Raw genomic sequence first — 25687 nt, 5'->3', positions numbered from 1 at the left:
TCTCGTTATGGGTTCTTAGCGTGAAGGAGTCGCACTGTGGTGGACACGGAACGTTGCTCGCGCGTCATTTCTTTACATCACGGTCAGCGCACGTCGCGCCAGCCTGGGGCTCTCTTGCGAAATGGATAATAAAATTAAAATATTCATGCGACGTGCGCGTCACGTAGATGTTTCTAAACGCACCTGGGCTGGGATGGAAGAGTATCAATCGGAAGATAGTAACTATCTATTATTTACTCGCGTATCGTTGAAACTCCTTAGCCGCGAAGTACGATCAGGAATTATCAAATCCCTACAAACTCGTTATTTCCATCATCAATTGGACGTTTCATCCAATCGAATAAAAGAAAAAAAAAAAAAAATCTGTTATTTGCGAGAATACAATGGATGGAGGACGTCTCGTGCCACGTGTGTACATAAAGAAACGTACGCCGTGCAGCCATGGATTCGTCTTCCGTCATCTCCTTGGATTGCGTTCCGCGAATTACGACGCCGCGCTTCTCTCAGTTCTGTCGCGAGAGCGGATGAGTAACGGCTAATGATAATATAATAATTATTATCGCTTCTGTAACCGTGCAGCTAGCTGAGAGTCGGGAAGCTCATCCTCGACACCCAGAAAGTCACGAGCGGCCGGCGCGGCGCGCGGTCGGGTGTGGCCGCAATAATCATTTCACCTCGAGCGAGCAAATCATAGTGCATGCATCGACTTACTTGACGTTTAAAATGCAAAATGGATGACTTAAGTGGCACCCTTCCTGATGCTCTAATCAGTTATGAATTAATTAAAGCATTAACTCGGCATTTCTTTGTAGCATTCGAGGAATAAAATTTTATGATGTTAAAATCAGGTTCGCGCTAATTGCTATCTCAGCTGCTTGGAGATATGCTAATGAATCTGAGTGACTCGTCGTCATGGTTCATCGTCCTGCTGTTTACGAGCCAGGTGAATTTTAGACCTCGTACTTTTCGAGGTGGACGCTTCTTTCACTTCGAAGAGAGAGAGAGAGAAGCACTGAACAAAGCGATCGGATGGAAATGGTACCCCTAGCTAAATTGTGGACTTCTTGTTGCTTGACGCTCGCGATGCACGGATTCACCGCTACGAGAATTCTGATCGGTCTCCCCGCTGTAGATTACTGCGGATAACGCAAGTTGGAGAATCTCCCGAGAACTCGGTCCCGAGGGTCGCAAACTTCACTTTCGTGAATAGATTATAGCTTGTCAGACGAAGAGTTACGTAGAATAATGCGTACGAATAATACATACGTAAAAGAAACGAAAATGGATTTTTATCCTTGAAAAAAGGAATGTATTTTTCGTATGAAAAGAACGGCTTTGCTCAAGTACTTAAAAATTTAACTACAGCTACAAATCTAAAAATAATGTTGCTAGGCCGTGAAAATAATTATGTAGTTAAAACTGGTTGCTTGAAGATATACACACTTTTTGCAGCATTACTTTATTATGAGATTCCTATGTAATTATTCTGATGGTTGAACAAAATTATTTTCAGATCTTAGCTATAATATCAATTTTTACAAAATTATCATACCAATTTGGACCGATAAGAATAAATCTAATTAAACAAGATAAATCTTATATTCCGTCAAAACGGATCTCAATGCTTAAATATTTCAGTATGAATACATATCTGATTCTGCAAACCGCACGCTGAAATCTTTTTCAGTTTTGAAACTTGAAACGCAATCACGAACAGAACCATAGTAATATCACTTATTAAAATTTTATTATATCATTTTAATATTAAAATTTTAATATTACATATTACAATTTTTAGATATTTTATCAAAATCATTCTTTCTGTATGCTTATATATAATGTTCCTTATGTTAACATTAATTGAAAATATACAAAATATGAACTCTTTTCAGTATATTAAGATTGTAAAACGGTAAATCAATTAACTTGCGAGATTATTATTTAAATTAATGTCAAAATACGTGTATCGATTTCTTTGTATCGAATCGGCGCGATCGTGAACCGTCGAGCGATTGGTGAAAAAATAAGGCGCCACGGCCGGCTCGTCCTTGAAAAGTTGACGCGAGCACGCGGTTGCAAGGTGGGCAGAAGTTCACCGGGCATGGGTTGTATTTCTTTCGGTGCAGCGATGCAGGCGCGCGAAATCAACAGTAGATACGTGCACGTATAACGTGCACCCACACACGGACAGACGGCCGTTTCGCGAATGCTGATCCATGTTTGCGAGAAAAAGCGCATATTCATCCATACCGGCCGGTGACTTCACCTGTACCACATACGTTACTCGCGTATCGACGCCGATGCGTGTGTAGATTGAGCATGCAGGTAGAAAACGTAGATCACAGCCACATGAGAGGAAGAAGGACGAATAAATAGAAAGAGAAAAAGTGAGAGAGAAAAGAGGGGAATGAAAGAGAGACAGAGGGGGGGGGGGGCAGGAAGAGAGAAATAGAGACAGGTAGGTTGAATGAGGAAAGAGGAGAAACAGAGAAGGAGACTGCCTGGAAGGTTGGATCGTTCGCTGCCGGTAGCAACGACCCTGGATGCATCGACTCCTGGGGTTGTTCGGTGGTAAGGGTAGACGGAGAGAATCAGATGACAAGGGACGAAGGGAGACAGGCATAATCGGCGAGAGGGTGTGTTGAGAAGCAAAGCGCAAGAGAGAGAGAGAGAGAGGGGGGAGGGGAGGGGAGGGACGAAAAGGGAGCAAATGAGGGAGAGCGGGAACGATAAAGGTGCTGGAAACTGGGGGAGTTACCCTTCGTCTTCTATCCTTTTCGCTCTTGTAACCGCACTGCGTATCTCTCCTTCTCCGCCATCCCGGTCGTTTTCCTTTCTCTCTTTCTCCTTCTTCCTCCGCCCTTCCCTCCACGCATCCCTTTCAGCTAGACTCCCCTCTTCTACCTCGATCTCTCTCCATCTCGCTCACCCTGTCGGCTCTTCGGCTCTTCACGCTATTGATCCCGCAGCATCCACCGCGAAATAACGACGTAGGCCCCTGTTTCTCTTGTTTCCTTCTCTCTTTCTCTTTTTCTCTCTCTCTCTCTCTCTCTCTCTCTCTTCCTCTCTTCCTTTTTAGGTATCTTTCTTCATCAGTCTCATCGCCTTCCTTCTTTTTTCCATTCTCTTTCTCGCTATTTCTGTCTTCTTTTGCTGGTGAAACGTTCCAATATACCCCCGCAGGAATGAAGAAGAAGATGCAGCGTACCTGCGACCGAATCCTCGTCGCGATTTTCCCTCAAGAAGAGGAATTTGTCTGTGCGCATATTTTTCCGCATAGCGCTTGGGAAATGTTTGGATGAAGGGCGCTCTGATGTAGACCGATCATCTTCGGATTTGTCGTGGACGGGAAAATAAAATTTCGCGTGCGCGCGATTAATGCTTTGATAGAAAATTTTGTTGACCGTTTGATCTTCCTAATTCGATTAAAAGGTTTTAAGCCAACGGTTTTAAGAAATGGTGTATTTCCTTGAGAGAAAATTGAAAAATTCATCTATTTCAAGGAAGTTGACATTTTCCGCAAATTTTCTACGACAAAATTACACTCTATAATTCACGATGGAATTCGTAACGAGAGACGTGCTAGAAGTGAAATATAAATCTGATCATAAAAAATCCGACATATATACCAATTAAGTCGTTCAAATCTCCTCCCCCCTCCTCTTAACAAACCAGATTATTGAAATTGACAGTTATCAAAGAATAAATCTTATTATTGTAAATACCGATATCTCGGAATTATATTTTTAAGTCGAAAAATTATTTTAAAAATACATCCAATTTTTTACAAAATTTAACAATAAATCGTTTGTGTTTAATGGATATTTACATTTGGTATCAACTAGTTACAATGGCATGAAAAGACGATTTCGCGATCGCCTCATACAAATGCTTGGTTCCTATTTGACGAGATCCAGAATTCGCAGATATCACGATGGGTCCATGACATGAGGTCTTTTTTATGGAATTTATTATCTTCTCATCACACACTACACGTTGAGGAAGCCGACAATATTTCTCGCCGATCTTCCTCGTGTCGACGATAATCGGCGGTAATTCCTTTCCGGCGGTGCTGCGTTTACTTCTCTCTTTTCCACCACCTTCTCCAACCTTGGTTCCAGCCGATGGTTCCGCGAAGACGGATGGCAGAGCGTATTTCTCGTACGAGGCGGTTCCCGTCGGTGAAAGACGAATGCGAGAGGCGACGTTTCGTTTCCCGACGCGCGGAACGCCGTTCAAGAGAAAAGAAATTACTTTCCGGAACGAATGCCCGGCGTACGTACGCGTGCGAGGATTTTCGGAGGACCAGGTGGTGTGGTGATTCGGGGAGAGAAGAAGAGTGGGAATAGGAAGGGTAAGAAGAGATAGAGACTTGACCGGTCGAGTCGAATTATTCTCATGATGGGTACGACTATCCTCGATTCGCCGTTAACAAATTAGCATAACAGGGAATCGGCCCGACTCGACTCGATTCTCCGAGTCAACTCCTTCAGAAACCCCCCCCCCCTCCCCCTCCGCTAAGAGTGATTCGAGTGACCGCGGAGAATAGGCGGAAGTCGACTTCCGATGTTGAATGTCGCATAGTTTGCGATGAGGATTGGATTCTGCGAGATATTGACTTAGTATTAGCTCAGATCTCGAAGGGTGTATCGAATTGTCCAGTTAATTATCAGCTTGATCAAAGAGCTGTTTGCTGTATCTGTTAATAGACGATCTAAAATTTGTTTTAATTATCGTACTTAATTTGCGTCTTCCTTTCGACTGAATGTAAACGGAAGAAAGTTTGTATAAAGAAATGTTTCCATAATTTAAGGAAATTATAATTTAAATTACGAATTTTCTAAAAGTTTTTTAAGGAAGTTATTTAAGTATTACTACTATTTTTATATCATGTCACTTTCCTGATTCTTTACTTGTAACTTATTGCTCCCATTACATTCCTTTCATTACACTTCGCGATGGGATTTTCAAGGGATTCGTTCTTTAATGATTTATATAATGATTTAATAATTGTCTCAAGAACAATGCCCATCACAAGTTGCAATTCTCATTCAACGAATGTGAATCCGGTGGCATTTATTCGACGGGAAACGTCGGCTTGCAATGCATTATTCTTTTCTTTTCGCGCTCGTAAATACGTCGTGTAGACAGGCTTCGCTCCTTTTTAAATCGTAACACGACGTCACGCGGTTTTACTTTCGAGCGAGTTTTTTGACCGACAAAAACCAACCCCTTTTCGGGGTCGAGAAGGGATTTGTTCTCTTAGAGTAGCGGCCCGAGGGGTTGAATAACTTTGACTGCGGAGTTGCGGCGCGACAGCGCTACATGCACATCCGCGATGCTCAAATCCCCTGATCCGTAAATACAGATATTCTTTTATATTGTTGTTGTAACAAATAATTTTCCATAATAAATAGCGCTTAAATTAGTACAAAAACATATACAGAAAGAACGGTTTGCTGAAGTATCTAAAATTTGAGCTAGCTACACAATCTCAAGATAATTATGTTACTTGTATTACTATTAAAATATAAATTCTATAGAACATTCATATTGGAATGTGAACATTTTTTTGTAATATTCTTCATCATGCTCGAAATTTTTACAAAATTATTCGACATCTAACAAAATTATTTTTATATCTATCGCTTTCTCTGTAAAAGCTCATATAATTAGATTTAATACAAAATTTTTACTCGTAAAACAGTAAATATTAATATTGATTTAATTGATGACTTTAATAAGAAAGAGAGAGAGAGAGAGAGAGAGAGCAAGATATGTACATCTATTATATATATTTATTGATACTGTAATACACATAATAAATTTAATTTGGCAACAAAGTATTTTCTGTTGAAAGAATATTTAAGAGTATTGTGCTCATTCACGAGTATTGTATCGTGATATGATTGCGTTACAGTGGTAAATTGTCACCTACGGGTGATCGAGCGTGAATGTACTCTTATTATACTTGGCGCGAATTGCAAATGTCCTCCAATCTCATGAGTGGCAGTACGCCGGTAGAGATTCTCTTGTCGGAATCCCGGTTGCTCACACAAGACATTTCGCGATGCGTAAACGGTGGTCCAGGTGATTTGTGAGAGGTGGATAATGGGTATCCCGGGCTCTGATGGTGCTGCTGCTGCTGCTGCTGTTGCTGCTGCACCCTCATCGGCAATGCCGGGGTAGTGGTCGCGGCGGCAGCGGCGACGGAAAGATAGAGAGAACGACAAAGCGGAGAGACGAGGATGACGAGAGAGAGAGAGGGCGGTGAACGCTCGCCGGCGGGGATGGCGGACGTCGAGGGTAGATCATCGCAGGGCTGGTTACAGGGACCGGCGGCGGCGGCGGTGTCGGCGGCGGACTTCTACGGTATAACCAGGGGTGTACCCACCACGGTGCACCGAGGGGTGGTTTCCTCTCTGCTCGCTCGGGTCAGTGCCCTCCCGTAACATTGAACCGCCCCGCGGTGCAGTCAGGGCCGAGCGAAGGGCGCGTGCGTCGCCATACAACCCCCTCTGACATCCCGGCGCTCACCAACGTCCCGGCCAGCCGACAACCCTCCTCTCAGTCTCCTTCTCTCTCTTTCTCTTTCTCTTTCTTTCTCCCTTACACCCACCCTTGTCGCGATGCGGTATGGTGTACGCCCCTGTCGGCGTCTCGATGCTTTAATTTTTTCCACCCCTTCTTGCGTTCATCCGCCGCCGGTTTCCGCTTTAGACCTCGTCTGCCGCCAAAACATTGTCTACACCCCTTCCTTCCTTTCGATCGGTAAGCACGATTATCCTTAAAATTGAGTCGCGGGACACTACGGCGTGTCCGCTATTCCGGAGTCGCTCCATCCAACTCAACGAGACGCGAGAGATGCTATGCCCGGACGTTGCACCTTGTTCCATGAAGGATAATGCATCCACTTGCGTGGGAGGGGAGGATGGAGGGGGTCAACGAGAGATTACTCTCTCCCTTCTATTCTATCTCTGTTTCTAACAACCGTAGGGATAAAAATAAAATCCTTATAATGATTTTTGGATTAATAAAAATAATTGATAAATATTAGATACTCTTAATTTCAATTGTAATGATTTTTTTCCCCGACAAATCAGGTGAAGTTTACAGATTCAGAATATGGCAAAATGTAGGTCTCCTAGGCTTTAGGTCTGCGAGTAAAGTCTATATATAATCTTTTATAGCTCTACGGAAGTCTCCAGTCGAGCTAGCTGAAATTAAAGTTATGGCTGTAACGTTAGGTATTCTACTAATTAAATGATGGTCTGAGCTTTTTTTGATGAACGCGATGTGGGTGGCGAGTTTGAAACTTTGGTAAAAGCTTCGGTCGACGTTCCTGTGGGAAATCCGTTCTCGTCGCCATTCGATGAGTCGAATTCGAGATTTTGAGACTTTTGAAGTGCAACGAACTCAGGCTCGATCACTTCGGGTGCCGGACGCGAAGTAGAAAAAGAGATGACATTTTTCAACGAGCTCTGTCGATGCAAACTGAATTGCAAGTAGACACGCCAGCACAGAACATCCATTAATTTCGATCGCAGCGTGATTTAATCGAATTTAAATAGGTAACGACGTATAGACTGATGTCTCTCGAATTAGGAGATATTTTATACTTGTCATGAAAGAATAAAAATTCAGACCATGTGAATTATAGGACAAATCAAACTGTATTGTCCGTCTAACTGTCGTTTGTTTCTTTATTTTTTTTTTCTTCACAGAGACGATCGATGTAGTATCGACCTTAAAAGCGGCACGGCAAATTGCACGCTAATTGATTAATGTACACATGACCGGCGGTGGCGTGGCGGAGACCGCAAAAATTAAATGAGATTGTTGTCGCGGGGAAAGTTTAATTGGAAACTGTGCCATCCCCGCACGCGAGTCATTTCACAGCGGTTGTCGGTGCATCGAAATCATCTCGAATAAACAGAGCGTCTGTCGGCTGCGCGGTACACTTGGGACCGTGGTTTGGCTCGAAAAGTTTGAAACTTCATTAGAATCAGGCGTTGTTCTCACAACGCCGTGGATCCACCATCGTGCGAGAGCAATGAGTGGGAGGAAGCAAAGAGAGAAAGAGTGAGAGAGTGAAAAAAAGAGAGAGAGAGAGAGAAAGAGAGAGGAGGAGGAGGAGGAGGAAGAGGGCGAGAGAGACTTGTGCAACCCCGACGACGACGGTGCGCTGAACTCTCCCTCGATTGTACCGTTGACGTATCTTGAAGTGGAAAAAGGGGACGCACCGCACGGGGAATACACGAGGGGCGTGAAATGGCCTCATTTCGCAGCCCGGAGAGCCACCGATGTAGCATATATTGCTTCTTCTCGCTCGCGAGTGTTAGATACGCGCGCCCCAAGCGAAGTGTATTTACAGTCGACAACTTTTGCCAGTGACGCTCTCCGACAACGAGGAGAGCCTCCCGAGCAGCATGATACAGTCAGCGATCAATTAACCATCCTGTATTTCGTTCAGATACATCCCGCAATACTTGTATTCTGTCCTTTAAGGGAGTTATTTTTATTACGCGTAAATATTTACGCCGAAAAAAAAAAAAATGTCACGAAATAGATATATTTTAAATCCTACATATTATCTGCATTAATCCCGAAATTTTTCGGAAATATTACATCGAGCAACATTTTTGCGACGAGATGAGAGATAATAGCGTATAATTGATTTAATTAAATCCATCCGTTTTAATCTTATAAAATATAGATGTATTAAAGCATATTTTCTTTACGTATATAAATAATTAAAGCTTATACTTATAATCGATTCAAACAATCTAGGTTTGGACAATAATCATTTAATTTTATATCTGCGACCTCAAAAGAACTTTACTGCAAAATCGACGATCATAATGAGATTATCTATTTTATGGAATTTTATTCGAATCGATATGTGAAATGAGGTGAGTGTTTCAGAAAAATGACTCTCGCGACGGACGCTCTAGAGGTGTGTAGGGCACTACTGCAGAGAAAGCTTAGGACTGGAATAGTACTCCATAAAGCATTCATGCGCGTACGAGTCCTAGAATAGACAGCATGCCATCAACGGACATTCGAATTCTTCGTTATAACGATTTATGTACAGCAGTGCCGTTGGCAGAGCTCGTAGTCTCATCTTTCTCAGTCGTCGCGAATTTACTTTTTGGCCATAAGTAATTGCGTCTCCCTTTCTCGTTAACACACGTCGGGTCATCGGTATCCTATTTGACGAGAGATCGGAAAATGTCTCTTCGCGTCGCGTAGAACGCTGGACAGGACGCGTGCGGGAACGAAATCGCATTCTCTCCAATCTCCTCGATCCCGAATATCCCATAAACAAATCGGATTTCGGCTTTCGAGCTTTTCCGATGATGGTCGGGATATGAATAAAAAAGGGAGCACTCGCGCTTTTACTTTGAACATCGGTAAATACGCGACGCGTATACGTTCTCCATACATAACACAAATCTTTTTGCATCGTCCGTCTAGCTAGCGCTCGCAAGCGCGATAACGCGTACAAGAAACCGGCTACCCGGCGACTTTCCTCGGCTTGACCGATACGTGCCACACAGATCATAGTTTTTCCTCATCTCCCCGGCCGGAACTTTGCCGCGACGTATATATTACGTACTTCGCGCGAGTACGAAATGCATATCCGCTCTCTGTTCCCTGTCGCTCCCTCGTCGTCCATTTTCGAATTTCGCTCCCGCGCGCCGGGACTCGCCCCGTATTTTTCCTAAGATCACGACGGCGCGGTTTCGCGGAAAATTCGCGAGTACGACGAGAGGGTAGCCGGCAGCCGCGTTCTCTCGCGTGCATAGGGAGTGTCGACGGTGGTGATGGTGGTGGTGATGGTGGTGGAGGTGGTGGCGGCGGCGGCGGTGGTGGCGGCGGCGGCGGCGGCGGCAGCCCGCGCAAACGGGGGTGGATGGGACGTCGAGAGGGTTTGCTAACACACCGTGCAACGAATGGAGATCGATTCTGAGTCTGGGTCAGGCGAGGGCGTTCACCCCCCGGTGCAGCCCGGGAGACACGGAATCCAGGATCGTAGCTATCACGCCAGGCGGGGTACTGGCCGGGAGTCAGGGACCTGGGGGCTGCGAGGGAGGAGGGTGCACCGGCTCGGGACACTCCCTTCTGTTGGGTGCAATGTACGCTCGCTCTCCTCTATGTCCAAAATCGCGGCTCCGGACTGCCGCAGCTCTCGCTGCCCCGCGACGAGTCTCGGTGAGACCGGTCGCGATGACGCTCTCGCCGTAATCCCCGTCGACTCTTCCAAGTGATTTAACGTGGGTACCTCCTCCAAAAGAGAATTCGGGCCCGATCGAGACTTCCGCACTCGGATGATCGTATATCTTTCGTTTATCTGAGACCACCTTGCGTTGAAATTACGTTTCCTCGGTTAGTGGCGAAGTAAAAGTTTAAATTTCGTTGTCGATTTAATAGATACGATCTAGAGACGGATTAACGGATTGCAATAGATTTTATAACAACATACTATATAATGATATATGATATGCTTCTTTATGAAACATGATACATGATAATAGATACGATCTCCATAATTATCGAGCTGATCAAATTGCAGGATGTAATAACATTATCAGTGATATTATGTGATTTGTGTCTTGTTTAGTAAATCTATAATTTCTTGCTTGTTAACATAAAGACATCCTATGGTCTGGGAAATTAATTTTTTTGCTACTATAACTATTCGGAATAACTGTAATGACATTTCGCGATGTCGTTTAACTTATCTGACTCGATATTTCTTCTTCGATCACAACGCAGTTGAGTTACCCGAGTAATCTGTCAATTTTTGTTTATCTGAAGAATCACTGCGGTGCGTAAGCGTATCCTTCGTATCTTCCGCTTTAACCTGGCTACCAGGAGCGAGTCCCAGGACGAGGTGAACGATCGACAGGGTGGTGGTACGTGACCTTTTGCGCGAAGGATAACGGCAGGGGCGGGGTGGGGGACGTGGCGGTTTGCACTATGGTAACACGGGGGTGAATGCACGTACTCCAGGGGGCTTATCCTGCAACTTTTCGACGCATGCGTTTCGTATTCCGGAAATTTTCGCAATGCGTGACGTCACTGGTGTCGCGTCGGATTGCGTGCTCTCTCTCTCTCTCTCTCTCTCTCTCTCTCTCTCTCTCTTTAATTTTGCAAAACTGTTTTAATGTAATAATATAATATTATTATAGCAATATAATATTGTATCTTGTTACGTATATATTTTAATGTAAAATGTACTATGTTAACTTGACTTTATATTATATTATGTTATTTAATTGTGAGAATATGTTTGTTTTGTATAATATTGTTTCTACATAAATTGAAATTAATATATATTCTAGATTTGTTTTTCACAGGTGAACTAATGTATACTTTTTGTACTTGAAGTGAAATAGATATTTCATTTGAGCTTTTTTGCAAAAACAAAAGAAAAATTTTAATGCATTTCAGTGTATAAAAAAGAAATTTCCTCTCTCTCTCTCTCTCTCTCTCTGTTTTCAATAAAAAGCGTATTTCGTGGATAATCACGATGCATTAAAATAGCAATTACACTGCGTTCATCGTTGTAATATGATCGTCGAATATGAATCTTGCAGCGAGTTATTATACGTTAACCATAATAGATTATGAACCGAAATCGTTGAGGTCGCGTCGTGGTTTTAGTGGCGTAATGGATTCTGACTGCATTGATGACTGAACACTTGTGAATGCATGCACGCATATACGCACTAATCTACACATGTTACACGTAGAATTGCTTCTATTTTCGCGAGATAGCTTTCTTGTTGATTTTACAGAAATACGATGCTGATTAAATGCATTTTTTTCTAATTTCCAAAGTCTCGAATGTAAATCTTGGTAGAACGCTGTTTTACCACCATTAGAACGTCTTCGGGTACCGGCAAACGGAGAAGCAAGTGTAGACACCCTTAACGAGGGGAGGTTCCGAGAGGTCGTCCCTTGACGCCTATTCGTATACAACCAGAATAGCACCGCGTAGGATCGATATGTGCAATATGTATTCGGTTCTCGGCCTCATGTTCCTTCATTTTTATGCTTCCTGTAAATATCGCGTAAGAGAAATAAAGTAGTTTTCTCTGAATCGATTTTCCTAAGCAATTTCCAAGAGAATTTAGCCTGTAAACTGAGAAACGGTCGGTAATGCAGTCGGTCGTAATATCAGTTCGATACTTCGCGGCGGTAAATTCAATAAAAATTGTAATCTCAAGTTACGTGCAGTTTTTATTTCATCATAATGAAATATACAAATAGTGAAAAAACGGTATCTAGCTGACTTTGAAGTATTTTAATTATCCGTTAATGAATGAGAGAAAGAGACATAAAATCTTTGATGACAAATAGAGGTCGAAGCAAATGAATTCTGGCGAAAATAAAAGTAGTGAATTGTAAGTCGAACGTAAGGAGACAGTAACAGAAGCGTAAACGAAGCTTCTGGATGCGAAAATTGAGACAAAGGCTTGCGCTTCTTTTATATTTCGCTGTCATGTTACCGTAGAACTACTTCTATTTTCATAAAAGAAACGTAATGTCAAGTAAACGCGTCTTTTACGTTTCGTCGTCTCAATTTTTGTCTCTTAGAAGCTTTGTGCACGTTTCTATTAGCTACTCTTTCCTTTCTTGTATTCGATTTATACTCCAATTTTAATTTTCGTCAGGTAAATAGTTGAATACGAAGTATAACAATTTTGCTAAAGAATTTATACAATATATTGCTCAATTTAGTGAAATTTTTAATCGTAGTTGAATTGCCGCTGGTGTGTGAGAGAAGATGAGACACCGCGACAAAATGTTATTGCAGATGACACTCTAGCATGACGTGAAAAATTCACTGCGCGTTAATGTTCTCTCCGCAATATTGTGACTAAAATAAGAAACAATATTTCAAAATAACAGGTCATAAAAATGAATTTTATTATTCAAGAGGTCAATTTTGGATAAATTTAATTTCACTTAACTGGACTTATTTTATATTCCAAAATCCCAATTTTATTATCGGCAATGTTTATCGATAAAATTTACATGCCTATAATAAAAATTGTAAATTGAACAAACAATTAAGGAATGTATTATTAAGTGAAAAGATTCAATCGATAAATTATATATATTATGTTAAATAGAACAGAATAATAATACTAATATAAAAAAGTATGGAAACAAATTATATAATTATTATATAAAAATATATGTACATCTTATTTTTAAATTATTATTAAATATAAAAAAAAAATACAAAATATTTTCTTATTTCTGATAATTTATATTGGTTAATTCTGTTTTTACTTTTTACAATTTTTATTGAAATTACTTAAAATATTTAAACATATATTAAAATAATGAAACAATGACTGGATAAATTGAGCCATTTATTATTTGCTTATCTTCCATGCAGGAAAAAAAATTAAAAGTGTCATTGCTCTTTAATTACCTCCAGGTCTCCGGGGACACAATTTAGTAATTAATAGTCATAAAAACTTTCCCTGGAGGATCAATAGTTTTTAATTAATATTCAGTGATCGCATGTACATATACGTAGTATTTCTGTGCTTGAAATGGAATTTGAGATAGAATTTGAGATAGAGTACTGATTTGACGACTGCAGATGGCGTGAATTTATTCACTGTAGGTATATGAGAGAGAAGCAAGTCATAGCCATCAGAGTTAGGCTTTGGGTCAAAGATTCATTTCTTGCTTCTCGTTGATGTCGTATCATTCACTTTTTCAGAGCCTAGAATCATTTGGAACGTGCTCATGTGTCTTGCAAGATGGAGTTCTCGCGCGATTATCTTAGTTTTGATTTCTTTCATAATCTTCTTCATAAACACAACTTGATGATATTTGGCTTGTATGGTATTATAGGGTTTATTCTTCTGTCAATTGTTATATTCTGCACTCTGTTTGTGTACGAACATTTCTTTTGGACAAATAAAATAAAAGACGTCAGGAAGAAGCACGTGGTCGTAAGTTTCATTTAATTTTGCGAAAAAATATTTTGTTAAAATATAACGATGCAGAATGCGACATTATATCGAATTGAATATTAAATCTCTCTTAAGTCTCTTGATCTAGTATTTATCTTATAACTCTAAAATATTGTTTTGTGTAGGTGACCGGTGGCTCCAGCGGTATTGGAAAATGTATGGCGATTCTCGCTGCAAAAAAAGGAGCAAACGTCACGGTAATTGCGAGAAATGTGGAGAATTTGGAGAAGGTTAAACGTGAAATATTGCAAGCGTGTGAGAACAAAGATACACAAAGGGTAGAGTATCTTTCTTTAGACATTGGAGCAGATTATGAAACCGTTGAGAAAGCACTGGCCGATCTGGAGAATGATATGGGACCTATTTACATGCTTGTAAATTGTGCTGGTCTCGCGATTGCAGGCAAAATAGAAGACACCACCCCAAAGTCTCTGGATATAATGATGCGCACGAATTTCTTGGGTACATATTACTGCATTAAGGCTGTCACACCAAGAATGAAAGCTTCCAAAGAAGGAGTGATTGTACTTGTGTCATCTCAAGGTGGTCTCCTAGGTATTTGCATAATAAGTTATCTGTATACTAATATATATGTTAATTATAGCTTACATACATAAAAACATTATGTAAAACATTTTATATAACATTTATGTAACATTTATATAAATGGTATATAATATTTTATGTATTTTATATATTTTTTAATATTTTATAAATGTTATATAAAATGTTTTACATAATGTTTTTAATAAAACATTTATATAAAACAAGAAAATGTATTGCGCAGGTATCTTTGGATATACCGCTTACTGTAGCACGAAATTCGCACTACGTGGCTTGGCAGAGAGTTTAGCAATGGAATTACAGCCATACAACATTTCTGTCACTTTGTGTTTACCACCGGATACAGACACACCTGGTTATGCCATCGAAGAGCTATCGAAACCGATAGAAACAAAAGCCATATCACAGATGGTAAATTTAGTCCAGCCCGAGGTCGTTGCCGAGAAGGCTTTCGAGGATGCGCTGGTTAGTGCATGAAAAATAATTAAAAATCGTTTATAAATAATTAAGAAACGTTTATCGTTATATATGAAGGATAAATAGACTATTGCACTCTTGCGTTGGCTTTTATGCTCCTTGAATAATTATTTTGACTTGGTCGGAAAGCCGATATTATATAAGAATTTAATTAAAAATCGTTTTCCCCCTTGGCTTATTTTATTCAACGATATGTTTCAGGCAAGAAATTTCTTCTCTGCTATTGGTTTGGAAGGTTTCATTATGACGACGTTGTGTGCGGGAATGTCGCCGGTTAAATTATATCGCCAGCTGTTTGTACAAGTTTTGCTGATGGGTCCGTTGAGATTTATCGGTGTAGTCTATCTCTTCATCTTCCAAAGAATCATTGCACAGTGCAAGCAATATACGAATTCTGAAAACATAAAGAAGGTTAAGTGAGAAAAAAGGTTCCTTATAATATTTTGTGATCTATGATTTGAAAAGAAAGATTTCTGATGATATTCTGCGAACTTAAAAGATTGATGAGATATTGCTTCCATTCTAAGTTATAGAGTTTATTTAATATGGATTTAATATATTTTCTTGCTCCAAACGTTTGTGTAAAATCGCAAGACTATGGGTTGTGCTTTCTTTTATTTTTTTAAATAAACCGTATGATATGCGTGGGTAATTGATGTTAATACAATGATGAATATAAATTGCGTGAAAGGAGATAAATATGTACGTAAGACAAATTATTTTAGTACAATGTAGAGAGAGACGCAGTGCGATGTACAGAGGAGCGAAAGAAATAAAACACCTTCTTAACGGTTTGGCTTACTTTTATTAGGTATTCCGTAAGTTCATAGTATAATGTTTTTTTTTTCTTTTATTAAGCTTTTATGGTTCTTACACACATAGAACGGGACTGCTCTTCGTCCCGTTTCTCGCCACAATAGGTTAAAAACGGAAACGCTGAAACTGGTATGTAAAGAGTACTCTCGTGGACGGGGCTCCGTTCGACGTCGATCGCGTCCGCCCATCTGTCTGTCGCTGGTAAAAGAATTGAGCTCGCGCTCGAATGCGAATAACGAATAAATTTCTTCCCACGTGTGTGTCCGTCTAAAATCCAATAAATAGTATCATGCAGCCGCGATCGGGCGCCGAATGGGCGTGGTCGCGTCCAGCTTTCGAAAAACGAGACTAAACTTATACGTAGAAACGGCGGTCAACGAAGATCTGTCTTCCGAAATTGCGAGTCCGGTAATGATGGGATTTAACATTGATTTATTATCACTCTTTCACTCCCTCTTTTTCACATTCTCTCACCCTCTCACGCGCATATTTTAAACTTTTGCACCGCACATCTTCCCACATTCGCACTAATATCTTTCGCTTTCCTCGGCATCATCTCGTAGATTCGTTAATTCTATTTTCCTCTCGTTAACCCTAAAGCGCTTTAGGTGTATACAGATGCGAATCCATGAGACGAGGCTTGCCTCGAGGAATATTTCCAGAGTGTCTTGCTGTTTTATTTTTCTTTTAACTTACGCTTATCTTTTTAAATCGATCGTCCGCTTATCCGCGCGCTCGACAAATTTTACCTTTCCTTTCTCCTCCCTGCGGCTTCAAGAGATTTCCTTTATAGTCCACCCTTTACGGCGGTGGCAGCCGTAAATCACCTTCGTCGAACGTTCGAATCGGCAGACGTGTTGCGTTAGTGATTAATTAGACCCCTTACTATATAGTGTGATCTGTCGCGTGTCGTCAACGAAACGCCCGTAACGTAGGATCTCGCTTTCAATATTAATAGGACGTTGTCGAACTCAGTCGGTCGCGATGGACTTATCGAACCTCCTTGATTTACGATGTCGATCGCACGCATTCGTCCGACAATATAAATAATTACCCGGGTGTGTATCTCGCTAAAGAGATCGAACGTAATGACCTGTTTCTCGATAATATAATTCGTGACGATTTGTCGAGCCTCTCGAGTCGTTCGGGAGCTTTATAATGCTCGCGTGCAACAATCGCATGATTGCACGGTGCATTTCTCGCGAATGTCGGTGATCCGCGTAGTTAACGAGGTGTACGCCGTCCCGAGGGTGCCGATCGACGACAAATGGCTTCTCCAATTCGTTCTTCTAACCCTCCACAATAGAGAAAAAAACGTAATGTGCGGACGATCATTATCAGTGCATCGTCGAGACAGGAAATTTGTTACGTATGCGACAAGTCACTTTGCTATCAATATAGAATAAGGATGGTGGAGGGTTAAAATTACAACAGTCATGTACATTTTCCGCGCGTATTTTACAATCTTTCATTTTACAATCTTCGACATCTAGTTTCTTGTCGAAAAAGTTCTTCGATAACATTCTGCTTGCTGCTCGTCTCGAAATCCTTTTACGGTGACCTGTTCTCAATCTCTCTTTCTTTTTCTCTTTCTTTCTCACACACACACACACACACACATACATACAGAGCTGCGTAATCGATTTCCGGAATGTTCTCTCGTTTTCACAAAGAATTTTTCGAGACCGTTCGACGGCGCGGCAACGCGGATGGATCACGTCGGAATTGGAATCTCCGATTTGATAGAGATCTATTTCTGGGTCACCGCGTCTAACTCATCTTTCATCCTTCCGATGACGACGACGACGACGACGGTGTCGTATCGCTCGTACCTCTTAGATATAGCATATTATCTCGGAAAGAATACCTAACTTGTGTTATCTACGCGTAAGAGCACATCGTACTGTCAGGACGGTCACAAGCATCACTCGCGAAATAAGGTATTCATCTAAAGAGTTGCCGCATTCAAAAGTTTAAATAACTCGATATTTCCTCTTTAGAATCGAAATCTAAACGGACGAAAATAGTAATCATAAAAATAGATTAGATATAAAATTTAATAAAAAATTAGTCAATATTATTTTCTGAGCCATTTTAAAAAGAGAGTTTAATTGAATAATATATGTTATTACTGAACACACAAAATATTAAACTATGTTTTGCATATACTATATTTAACATTCGTTAAAAATATTTTATTAAAACATTTAACAAGTTAAAATAAAAAAACGTTTAATATTTGTTATAATAAAACATATTTTTTGAACAAATACTGAATAAAATTTGCGATATAATTCTGGTATTATTGGCGCTTAAAATCATTGCTAAAAACCGCCAATTATGATTATAAATCTTGCATGATATAAATTGATTTTATTAATTGGATATATTTAAATAATTACGTTCGGTTTCATTTTTTAACCGACCATCGAACAAGACTCTTAAAATCCTGATAGGGTGAAAATCGTTAACAACCCTCTAAATGTCTACACCTCGGGATTCGTAATCGCTCTCGAGAATCGGCATGCGTTCTTTCGGCGCGGATCGCTCATTATATTAATTAGACAGTTTCTTAAAAACTCCTGTATCGCGATTAATAATCATATCGTTCTCGTGCTTTACTTCACGGGTTTGCGTTATGAAACGTGAAGTAATGGCACGCAAGAAATTGATTCAGGAGTTTTAATTAACGCAGCGATTGAAGAATTTACGAGAGGGTATTTTTTGGCAAATTTCATTCGCTCCCTCGATGTATGTTTCGCAAAAAAGAAGAACCTAGGAATAAATAGAGTAAGTCCGCGATCGACAACGTCGAACGGAAACGGAAAATGAAGTGACGCGACATTTAAGGACTACAAGATAGATTTTGGTACAAAAATTTTAATGCTGTTCTACGACGTTATAATTAGATCATAAGACGACGTTTCTTGACTGGGTTTTTCGCCGTCCCGCCGTCTCTCTCTTTCTCTCTCTCTCTCTCTCTCTCTCTCTCTCTCTCTCTTCTCTCTCTCTCCTGCTATCTTCTCTTTAAATTACTTCTCCTTTCTCGCGTTGAAGCAAAAGGGCGACGGGGACGAACGCGGTGGTTCCTTCTTCCACCCCGCGAGGGAGAGGCCCACGTTGAAGAAGAGAGAAAAGGTAATAAAGTTTAACCGCGGCCTCACAGAGAACTGTTTTCAGCCCTTTTCTTCGTTGCCTTAGAAGCGACCCCGCGAGGCGCGGGAAGAAGGAAAGGCGGAGACGATATAAAGAAGGTAACTACATCCCCGATCGACCTTTTTTTTAATCTTAAAATGTGTCATTCGACCAACGTCTCAGTACACGTCAGTCCAACGAACTTCTCTCTGTATATCATTGTGTATGTGTTGTTCGTACGTGTATATTGTGTATATGTGTGTGTGCTGTATGTACGTATTCGTGTGTGGCTTATATTCTCTCTCTCTCTCTCTCTCTCTCTCTCTCTCTCTCTCTCTCATTTCCTTTCGCGCCGTTCTCTCCCGTCGCTTACTCGCGCAAAAACAGGCTCACACGGTTTAAAGCACCAACCGTACCGCTCGCACACAGCCGCTCGCGCATTCGCCTCGCCTGGCTATTATATCCGACGATATATCTGCATTTATATCCGTTAGTTCGCTTACCGCTAGGCGTTAATTAGTGTTACATCTAGTCGCGTGTGTGGCCGGCCCGTGCTATCCACGAGCGCGCTCATCACGGGGAAACGTGCGCGCTCCGCTTCTCGTTCCCAAACAGAAGTCTCGGAGTCTTCGGACACACCACGGCGCCGCGGCGCCACGGAAAAGCGTGCACCGCCTGACGTGTTGTCCGCCTGCCAATCCTCCTCGTGGCGCATCTTCACGCCGATCTTCCACGATAAGCCCGACGGAAGCGATTCGCGCCGGAAGCGCGGCGGGCGTTAAGAATCTCTACTCCTTCGATTGTACATCCGGACGACGCCGTGCGAGGCGAGTTTTATCTCCTCGCGATAAAATGTCCAACGAAAATTTTTTTTTTTTTTGTCAGACGATTTCGATTTCTGGGAACGTCGTATATATCGTACGTGTGCGCGCGGCGTCTCTTTCTTCGTCGGTAATGGGCTTTCTACAATAAGCTCTCTACAATAAGCCATTATCTAAGCTTTAAATCCAAAGCCGTAAGAAATCGAACCAATCACAGTCATTATATTTTCCTCCCATTTTTCTCTTCGACTGTGATTGGTCAATTTCCTATGGCTTAAGACTCGAGGCCCTAGATGGCTAATGGCTTATTGTAGTGGGCTCGTAAGAAATTCCTCTTGCCTCCCGATACCGTGCATGATTTCCCGAGCCGGTTAGCACGGGCGGCCAGACTTATTTCCAATGCGCGTTTTTACGATCCGAAAAATTACACAGTAACGTTATTTAGTTTATTTTTTTCTTGTTTCTTTAGCGTAACACGTACGGCATATCATTAATTAACGTTACGTTATTTATACGCTATGTTACGTTATTTACAATCACATGAATCGTAGATATTCTAACGAATCGTTCGTCTCCTGCCGCTGTCCTCGTGTTTTCTACGGTATATTTTCTTCTCTTCCTCTCTCTCTCTCTCTCTCTCTTTCTCTGTCTGTCTGTCTGTCTGTCTCTCTTTCTCTCTCCCTTTCTCCTTCCTTCGCCTCTTCCTCATCAGATATCTCTCAAGCATTTCCTTAAGAATTTTCTCAACGAGAACGTACGCTGCAGTCACTTTATATGCGCCCCTCGTTCGTGCGAGCTGAAACTTGTTCAATATTCAACACCCATGTGCAACGTATTTGCGCGCGTACACATATACATATATATATTTCTGTTCGTTTGTATATATATATATTTATATATATATTTATATATAATATTATAAAAAACAGTATTCCCTCCCCTCCCCACTAGTATTTGCGAGAAGAAAGCAAATTCGCGGGAGGCGCGCGAGGCGCCCACCGGAAAGCCGTACGCTCATCCGCTAAATTATACAACCGATCATGCTCAGAGGCGACACGCCGCGGGCCAAAACCGCTATGAAAATATGCGTTATCAAAATGTATTTGTCGAAAGTACTCGCCTATCGCTATGATGAGACGTTTGACGACTCATACAAGAAAAAGAAGTTCATCGAAGGCGGAGATCTGAATATGCGATTTAGAATACGCGTGAAATTTATCTTGTCACCCTACGTAATACGTTTATGTAAATTTTATACAAAACAAATGTCTCCTTTCCTTTAACGTCGTCCAACGTGAATAAACGTATAATATAGAAAAGTTAGTTTTGTGATATTTGGGAGGACCTCCCAAGGATTAAAAAGAGACTTTATCGGCAGTATTTAATTTTTTGAGCGTATCGGCAGTATTTCATTTTTCTACGTTCCTAAAGGGAAAATCTTCGATTTTCTATATATATATATATATGTAAAAAAAAAACGCGATATTTCCGAAGTCGCGAGACGACGCGTAAAGGAGCAGTCAGTGGAAAATGCGGCAGTCTGTACGGCCCGCGTCGCGATAAGTTTAGCCTGTGCATGTACGGACGTATGATATATTTTGATCGACGTGTGTATACTCAATGCGCTTTAATTACCAAAATTTTCATCGCGGATCGTCTCGAGACACCTGTCGCCTTTGACAACGTATTTATCAAGTATTTATAGAGGCAATGATAATTTCCAACATGATACCCCGTTTTATCTCACTCGCGATGAGCGATAAAAGTCCGTATAAATTTAATAATTTATTCCAACTACTCGTTTTAAATTTGGCTTGGTGCTGGAAATACCAGAAATATCGTGGCTAAGAGATTTGATATGAGTGAAACTTTGTCGTGTGTTTGATATGAATTCTTTACCTCGAGTACTATCGTCATGTTATTAATAGCAATAACATTTTTATTCCTTAATAGGGTCACTTTGATCCCTGTTCCTTTCTCCATCTTGTCAAGCTTTTTTATACGATCTTGGAATAGTCTCTTCGACAGATAAATTTAAAAGAAGATTCTAATTCATTTTCGGCGCGCGTATCGACAAATCGTCTAAGAGACGATGGCCGAGATCGCTCGGTCTCAGGACGATCCCAGATCACGCGGTAGACGTCAAGTATAGACACGCTTTGTTGTAATCGGTCGCTATCGAATATAATTAATTACATCGCATTTCGAAAATTCATCGAACAAGTTTCAATTCTATTCGAGCGGCGCGGACGAAGTTTTTCTGCTTTTTCTCCAGTCTCGTGACGGTTCTTCTTCTACGTCGACGCTCATCGACGTTTCTCTTTCACTCGTTTTCTTCCTTGCTCTTTCCTCTCTCCTCTCTACCTTCTCGTTTCTCTTCCTTCTATAAATTTCTCGTCACGTTATCGCTTTCTTGTTCCTATAATGGGTGCTACGAAACCACCCAACGCCCTCGCGATAGGATCTCGCGATCGTGATCGTTTTTCGGGCGTTCATTTTTTGAGATTTCGTAACTTTCTACCTTGTCGGGCTAAACAAACGGGAAATACGTGAAACAATTCTACAAATGTAAAATGTAAAATGCGTCTTTAAAAAAACAAAGTGAGTTAAACTTAATGATATCTTGTTATAATAATTCGTCAATCGCGATAATAAGAAAATAATAACGTTATTTTATTTGGATAAAATTTCTAATGGACGCGACTAAATAAATAGATTGTAATAAGTATGAATAAATAAAATTATCAGCTCGCCTCGGATTTTCAATTGAAAGTTTTCAAGACGTTCACGAACTACCCGTTGTTCAAGCTCGACCTAATTTATTTCCGACAACGTCAAAAAATTTCGTAGCTTCTCCAGCACGTACAGCTTCTCGTAGCAATTTAACAAGAATTCATATAATAAACTAATTCCTAATTTCTAACGGCCGGATCACTGTCTCGATATAATCGAGATGAACCTCTAACTCTTACTTCACGCGTACGGAGAAAAAACATACTACCTCCGGGATCATTATTCTTCCCTCCGATCTTTCTCTTTCTCTTTATCTCGTATATTACCCTCTATCTTTCTAATCTTCCTTTCATCCTCGCCCTTTTTATCCTTGATCTCTGAAAATCGGTCCGCAACATCGAGGATCTCTTCTCTCGAGGTAGTCGGGGTCTCGTAGCAGGAGATAATCGATTATACGCGTATACCATCCTTGCGGTCTTGCCTGATTATCGTTCCGTCGCAATGTAAGATGGATTTTTCGAGTAAAGAACCATAAGGATCAAAAGAACGAGGACGAATAGACGACTGCCGTGACTCGAGTACAGTGTCACCACTCCTGCCAGCCACCATAGAGTGGGACAGCCACCTGGCGCTGAACTGATGCCTCTCTGTATAGCCGCGGGGTGTTCCCCTAGAAAATCATCGAATACATGTATATTTGTGTCTAATAAAATAACGATAAACGAGATTAGACACGTTGAAATGAAGATTGTAATCTCGTATTCATATCGCATTCGTTATCGCTATATAATCGTAATTATCAATTATTTTTTTTGTAAAAGTTCATATTATTGTTGTACATGAGTTAATTATCAAGTGCTTTTTTTAAAAGTCTGTGTGAAAAAAGTATCTCGTAAACAGTGAATCATATGTAACATGAAAGTTTACAGGAAAAGAAAAAAGTTGAAACACTGTTGCCCGCGTTTTAATTTTAATTTTTTTTTTTTTTTTTTTACAAACTTTTGTCCCAAAGCGATAAAACGTTTCCACTCACCGTTTAACACATGCAGCTGCACACTCGCGCTATCCAAGTTACTCGGGCTGCAAGTATAGTTACCCGAGTCCTCCCGTCTCGCGTTGTGGATCACTAGGCTGCTCACCGTATCCTGCTCGATCCTCTTCGTCTGAATGTCGATCTTGCCCAGCTGATAATTTAGAACGCGATCGCCCTCGTGGTACCAGAAGACGTAGAACGGGCCCTCGAGAGACTGTTTTATTACGCATCGTATTGCGACTGTACTTCCGGTTTTCACGTACATGTCACGGTCCCCCAAGATCTCGATCTTTGGCACTGTAACGACGAATATATAATTGGCTCAATATACTCTTTAAATCTCACTCTGAAGAGCGAAATCTTCTTAAAGATTGCAAATTGAATCGCTCTTTTTCAAGACTGGCTCAATTTTTATTCTTTAGAGCGAGATCTCGATTAGTACAATGTCTAAAATCGACGCATTTTATAACTTTAACATATCTTTCAAAGTTCTTTATGGAATATCTCAAAGACGTTTCTTAAAGAACTTTTAAGGATATTTTAAAATCGTTTTATGCTATTCATAGACTATTCGTAGACATTCTACTCTCTAAATCTTTTGGAGTGAAAATTGAGCCGGTCTTAAAAAAAAAAAGAATGGAAATTTTCCACTCTTAAACAAGAGTGGGAGATTTTCATTCTTTTGGAGTGAGATTCATTCTAAGAAATGAAATCTCCTTTTTTTTTGGAGACTTCATTCCACTCTTGTTTAAGAGTGAAAATATTTTCGCTCTTTTTTCAAGACTGGCTCAATTTTCAGCCTTTTAGAGTAAGATTTCACTCCAAAGGATTTAGAGAGAGTAGACTCATTAAGATTCCATTCTCAAAAATTTCGAGAGTAATCGCCTTCCGCACGACGCTCACCGACGATGTTGAGCTTGATGATGTGACTCTTCTTCGGGTCGGTCGAGATTTGGCACTCGTACTCGCCTTCGTCGCGCGCTTGGACGTATTTCACCTGCAGCGTCCACGTGTCCGCCTCCCCGAAAATCGCTTGGAACCTTTCGTCCGGAATGAACATGGTTCTATCCACCGAGAGGATATGCGAGTCTCTTCTTCTGATCCAGGAGACCTTCGGATTAACCAAAGTGAATTGTTTCTGTTCGTCTTAAACGATTCATTAAATTCTTCTCACGCGTGAGATCTTTTTACAGTCCTTGCAGTCGTCGGTTTTAAATTTTATTAATTTGCATAGAGATTCATCGACCATTTCCTGTCCCTGTTCTTATGACAACGCTTCTAGAAATTTCCTTCTTAATGTATCTGAGAGATTTATTCTTCGTCATTTACTGTCCCTTTTAATCGCATTAGCTTGATGTTAGAATCACCAGGATTATCGCGAGCCATTATTCAGCAACTGAGTGGATAGAGACTCGAGAGAGAGAGACAGATGAAATTGAGGCGTGTAAAAAAAGAAATTTCTGTCAAGTATAAAGAACAGAAGAGAGATACGGTGATGAAGAAAAAAGAAAACAGCAGGAAAAAAAAAAGTAAGAATGAGAACGTTCGATTCGTTCCGATTCCGGGGACGATCAATCTTCCATTCCCGTCGCAGTTAATTTATCGTTCATCGACCGGACGGCTTGCGCGCGCCCGACGGAAATCTAGATGGTGCCGCGAACCACGTTACTGCGTCGAAAGAAGGCGAGGTACGAATACATTTAATTCGCCAGCCGATAAGAATCGAGGCGACGGCGACGGCGGTTGCGGGCCCCTCAAGTACGCGCGGGTCGCGTGTTACCGGATACTTAGTCCTCGTCCACGTGCCAACGGCGACAGACGGATATTCCGTATAATCCAGGGTACAACGAGTACGCCTGTACACGTTGGTAAAGTTCGTTAACGAAAGACACGGGGGCTGCCTTCGAGACTGGCGCGTGCCGACGGCGGTAATTTTATTACGCGCCCGACGACGGTAGACATTCCGCGAAATCATCCCTTCGCTGCGCACCGGTTACCGATTTCACGAGTGGAGAGAGACAGAGAAAAGATCTGTTCGCGTCGCTTGAAATCCCCTGAAATTTTTGCACTTCAAAGGAGATCAATGGCCGATATTCATAGTC

At 41.1% G+C, this 25687-nt stretch overlaps 2 protein-coding genes across 2 annotated transcripts in view; one reads left to right on the top strand and one right to left on the bottom strand.

Moving 5' to 3' along the window:
• Positions 1 to 13688: 13688 nt before the first annotated feature.
• On the top strand, positions 13689 to 15841 carry Kdsr (3-ketodihydrosphingosine reductase). The gene is made up of 4 exons (XM_011060180.2): positions 13689 to 13985; positions 14132 to 14561; positions 14794 to 15035; positions 15249 to 15841. Exons 1-4 carry the CDS (start codon positions 13791 to 13793, stop codon positions 15465 to 15467), a joined length of 1086 nt encoding a protein of 361 aa, XP_011058482.1. The 5' UTR covers positions 13689 to 13790; the 3' UTR covers positions 15468 to 15841.
• The window catches only part of LOC105148449 (neurotrimin), a 27245-nt gene continuing 17387 nt past the window's right edge, over positions 15830 to 25687 (bottom strand). Inside the window, exons 3-5 of the mRNA XM_087410865.1 lie at positions 24489 to 24696; positions 23586 to 23882; positions 15830 to 23222 (exon numbers count right to left, since the gene is read on the bottom strand). Coding sequence (XP_087266991.1) covers positions 23038 to 23222; positions 23586 to 23882; positions 24489 to 24696 — 690 coding nt within the window. The 3' untranslated portion in view covers positions 15830 to 23037. The remainder of the gene's footprint in view (positions 23223 to 23585; positions 23883 to 24488; positions 24697 to 25687) is intronic.

This window comes from Acromyrmex echinatior, chromosome 11 (genome assembly GCF_024713525.1).
Source record: "Acromyrmex echinatior isolate Ae372 chromosome 11, ASM2471352v2, whole genome shotgun sequence".
In the NCBI taxonomy this organism is placed as follows: domain Eukaryota; kingdom Metazoa; phylum Arthropoda; class Insecta; order Hymenoptera; family Formicidae; genus Acromyrmex; species Acromyrmex echinatior.
This window is presented reverse-complemented; position numbering and strand designations above follow the sequence as displayed.

Bases quoted from the DNA above. Each gene is read 5' to 3' on its own strand.
- Kdsr (XM_011060180.2), top strand. From the start codon at position 13,791: ATGGAGTTCTCGCGCGATTATCTTAGTTTTGATTTCTTTCATAATCTT. The intron at 14,562-14,793 runs GTATTTGCATAA...TGTATTGCGCAG, and splicing joins ATCTCAAGGTGGTCTCCTAG to GTATCTTTGGATATACCGCT. The intron at 15,036-15,248 runs GTTAGTGCATGA...GATATGTTTCAG, and splicing joins AGGCTTTCGAGGATGCGCTG to GCAAGAAATTTCTTCTCTGC.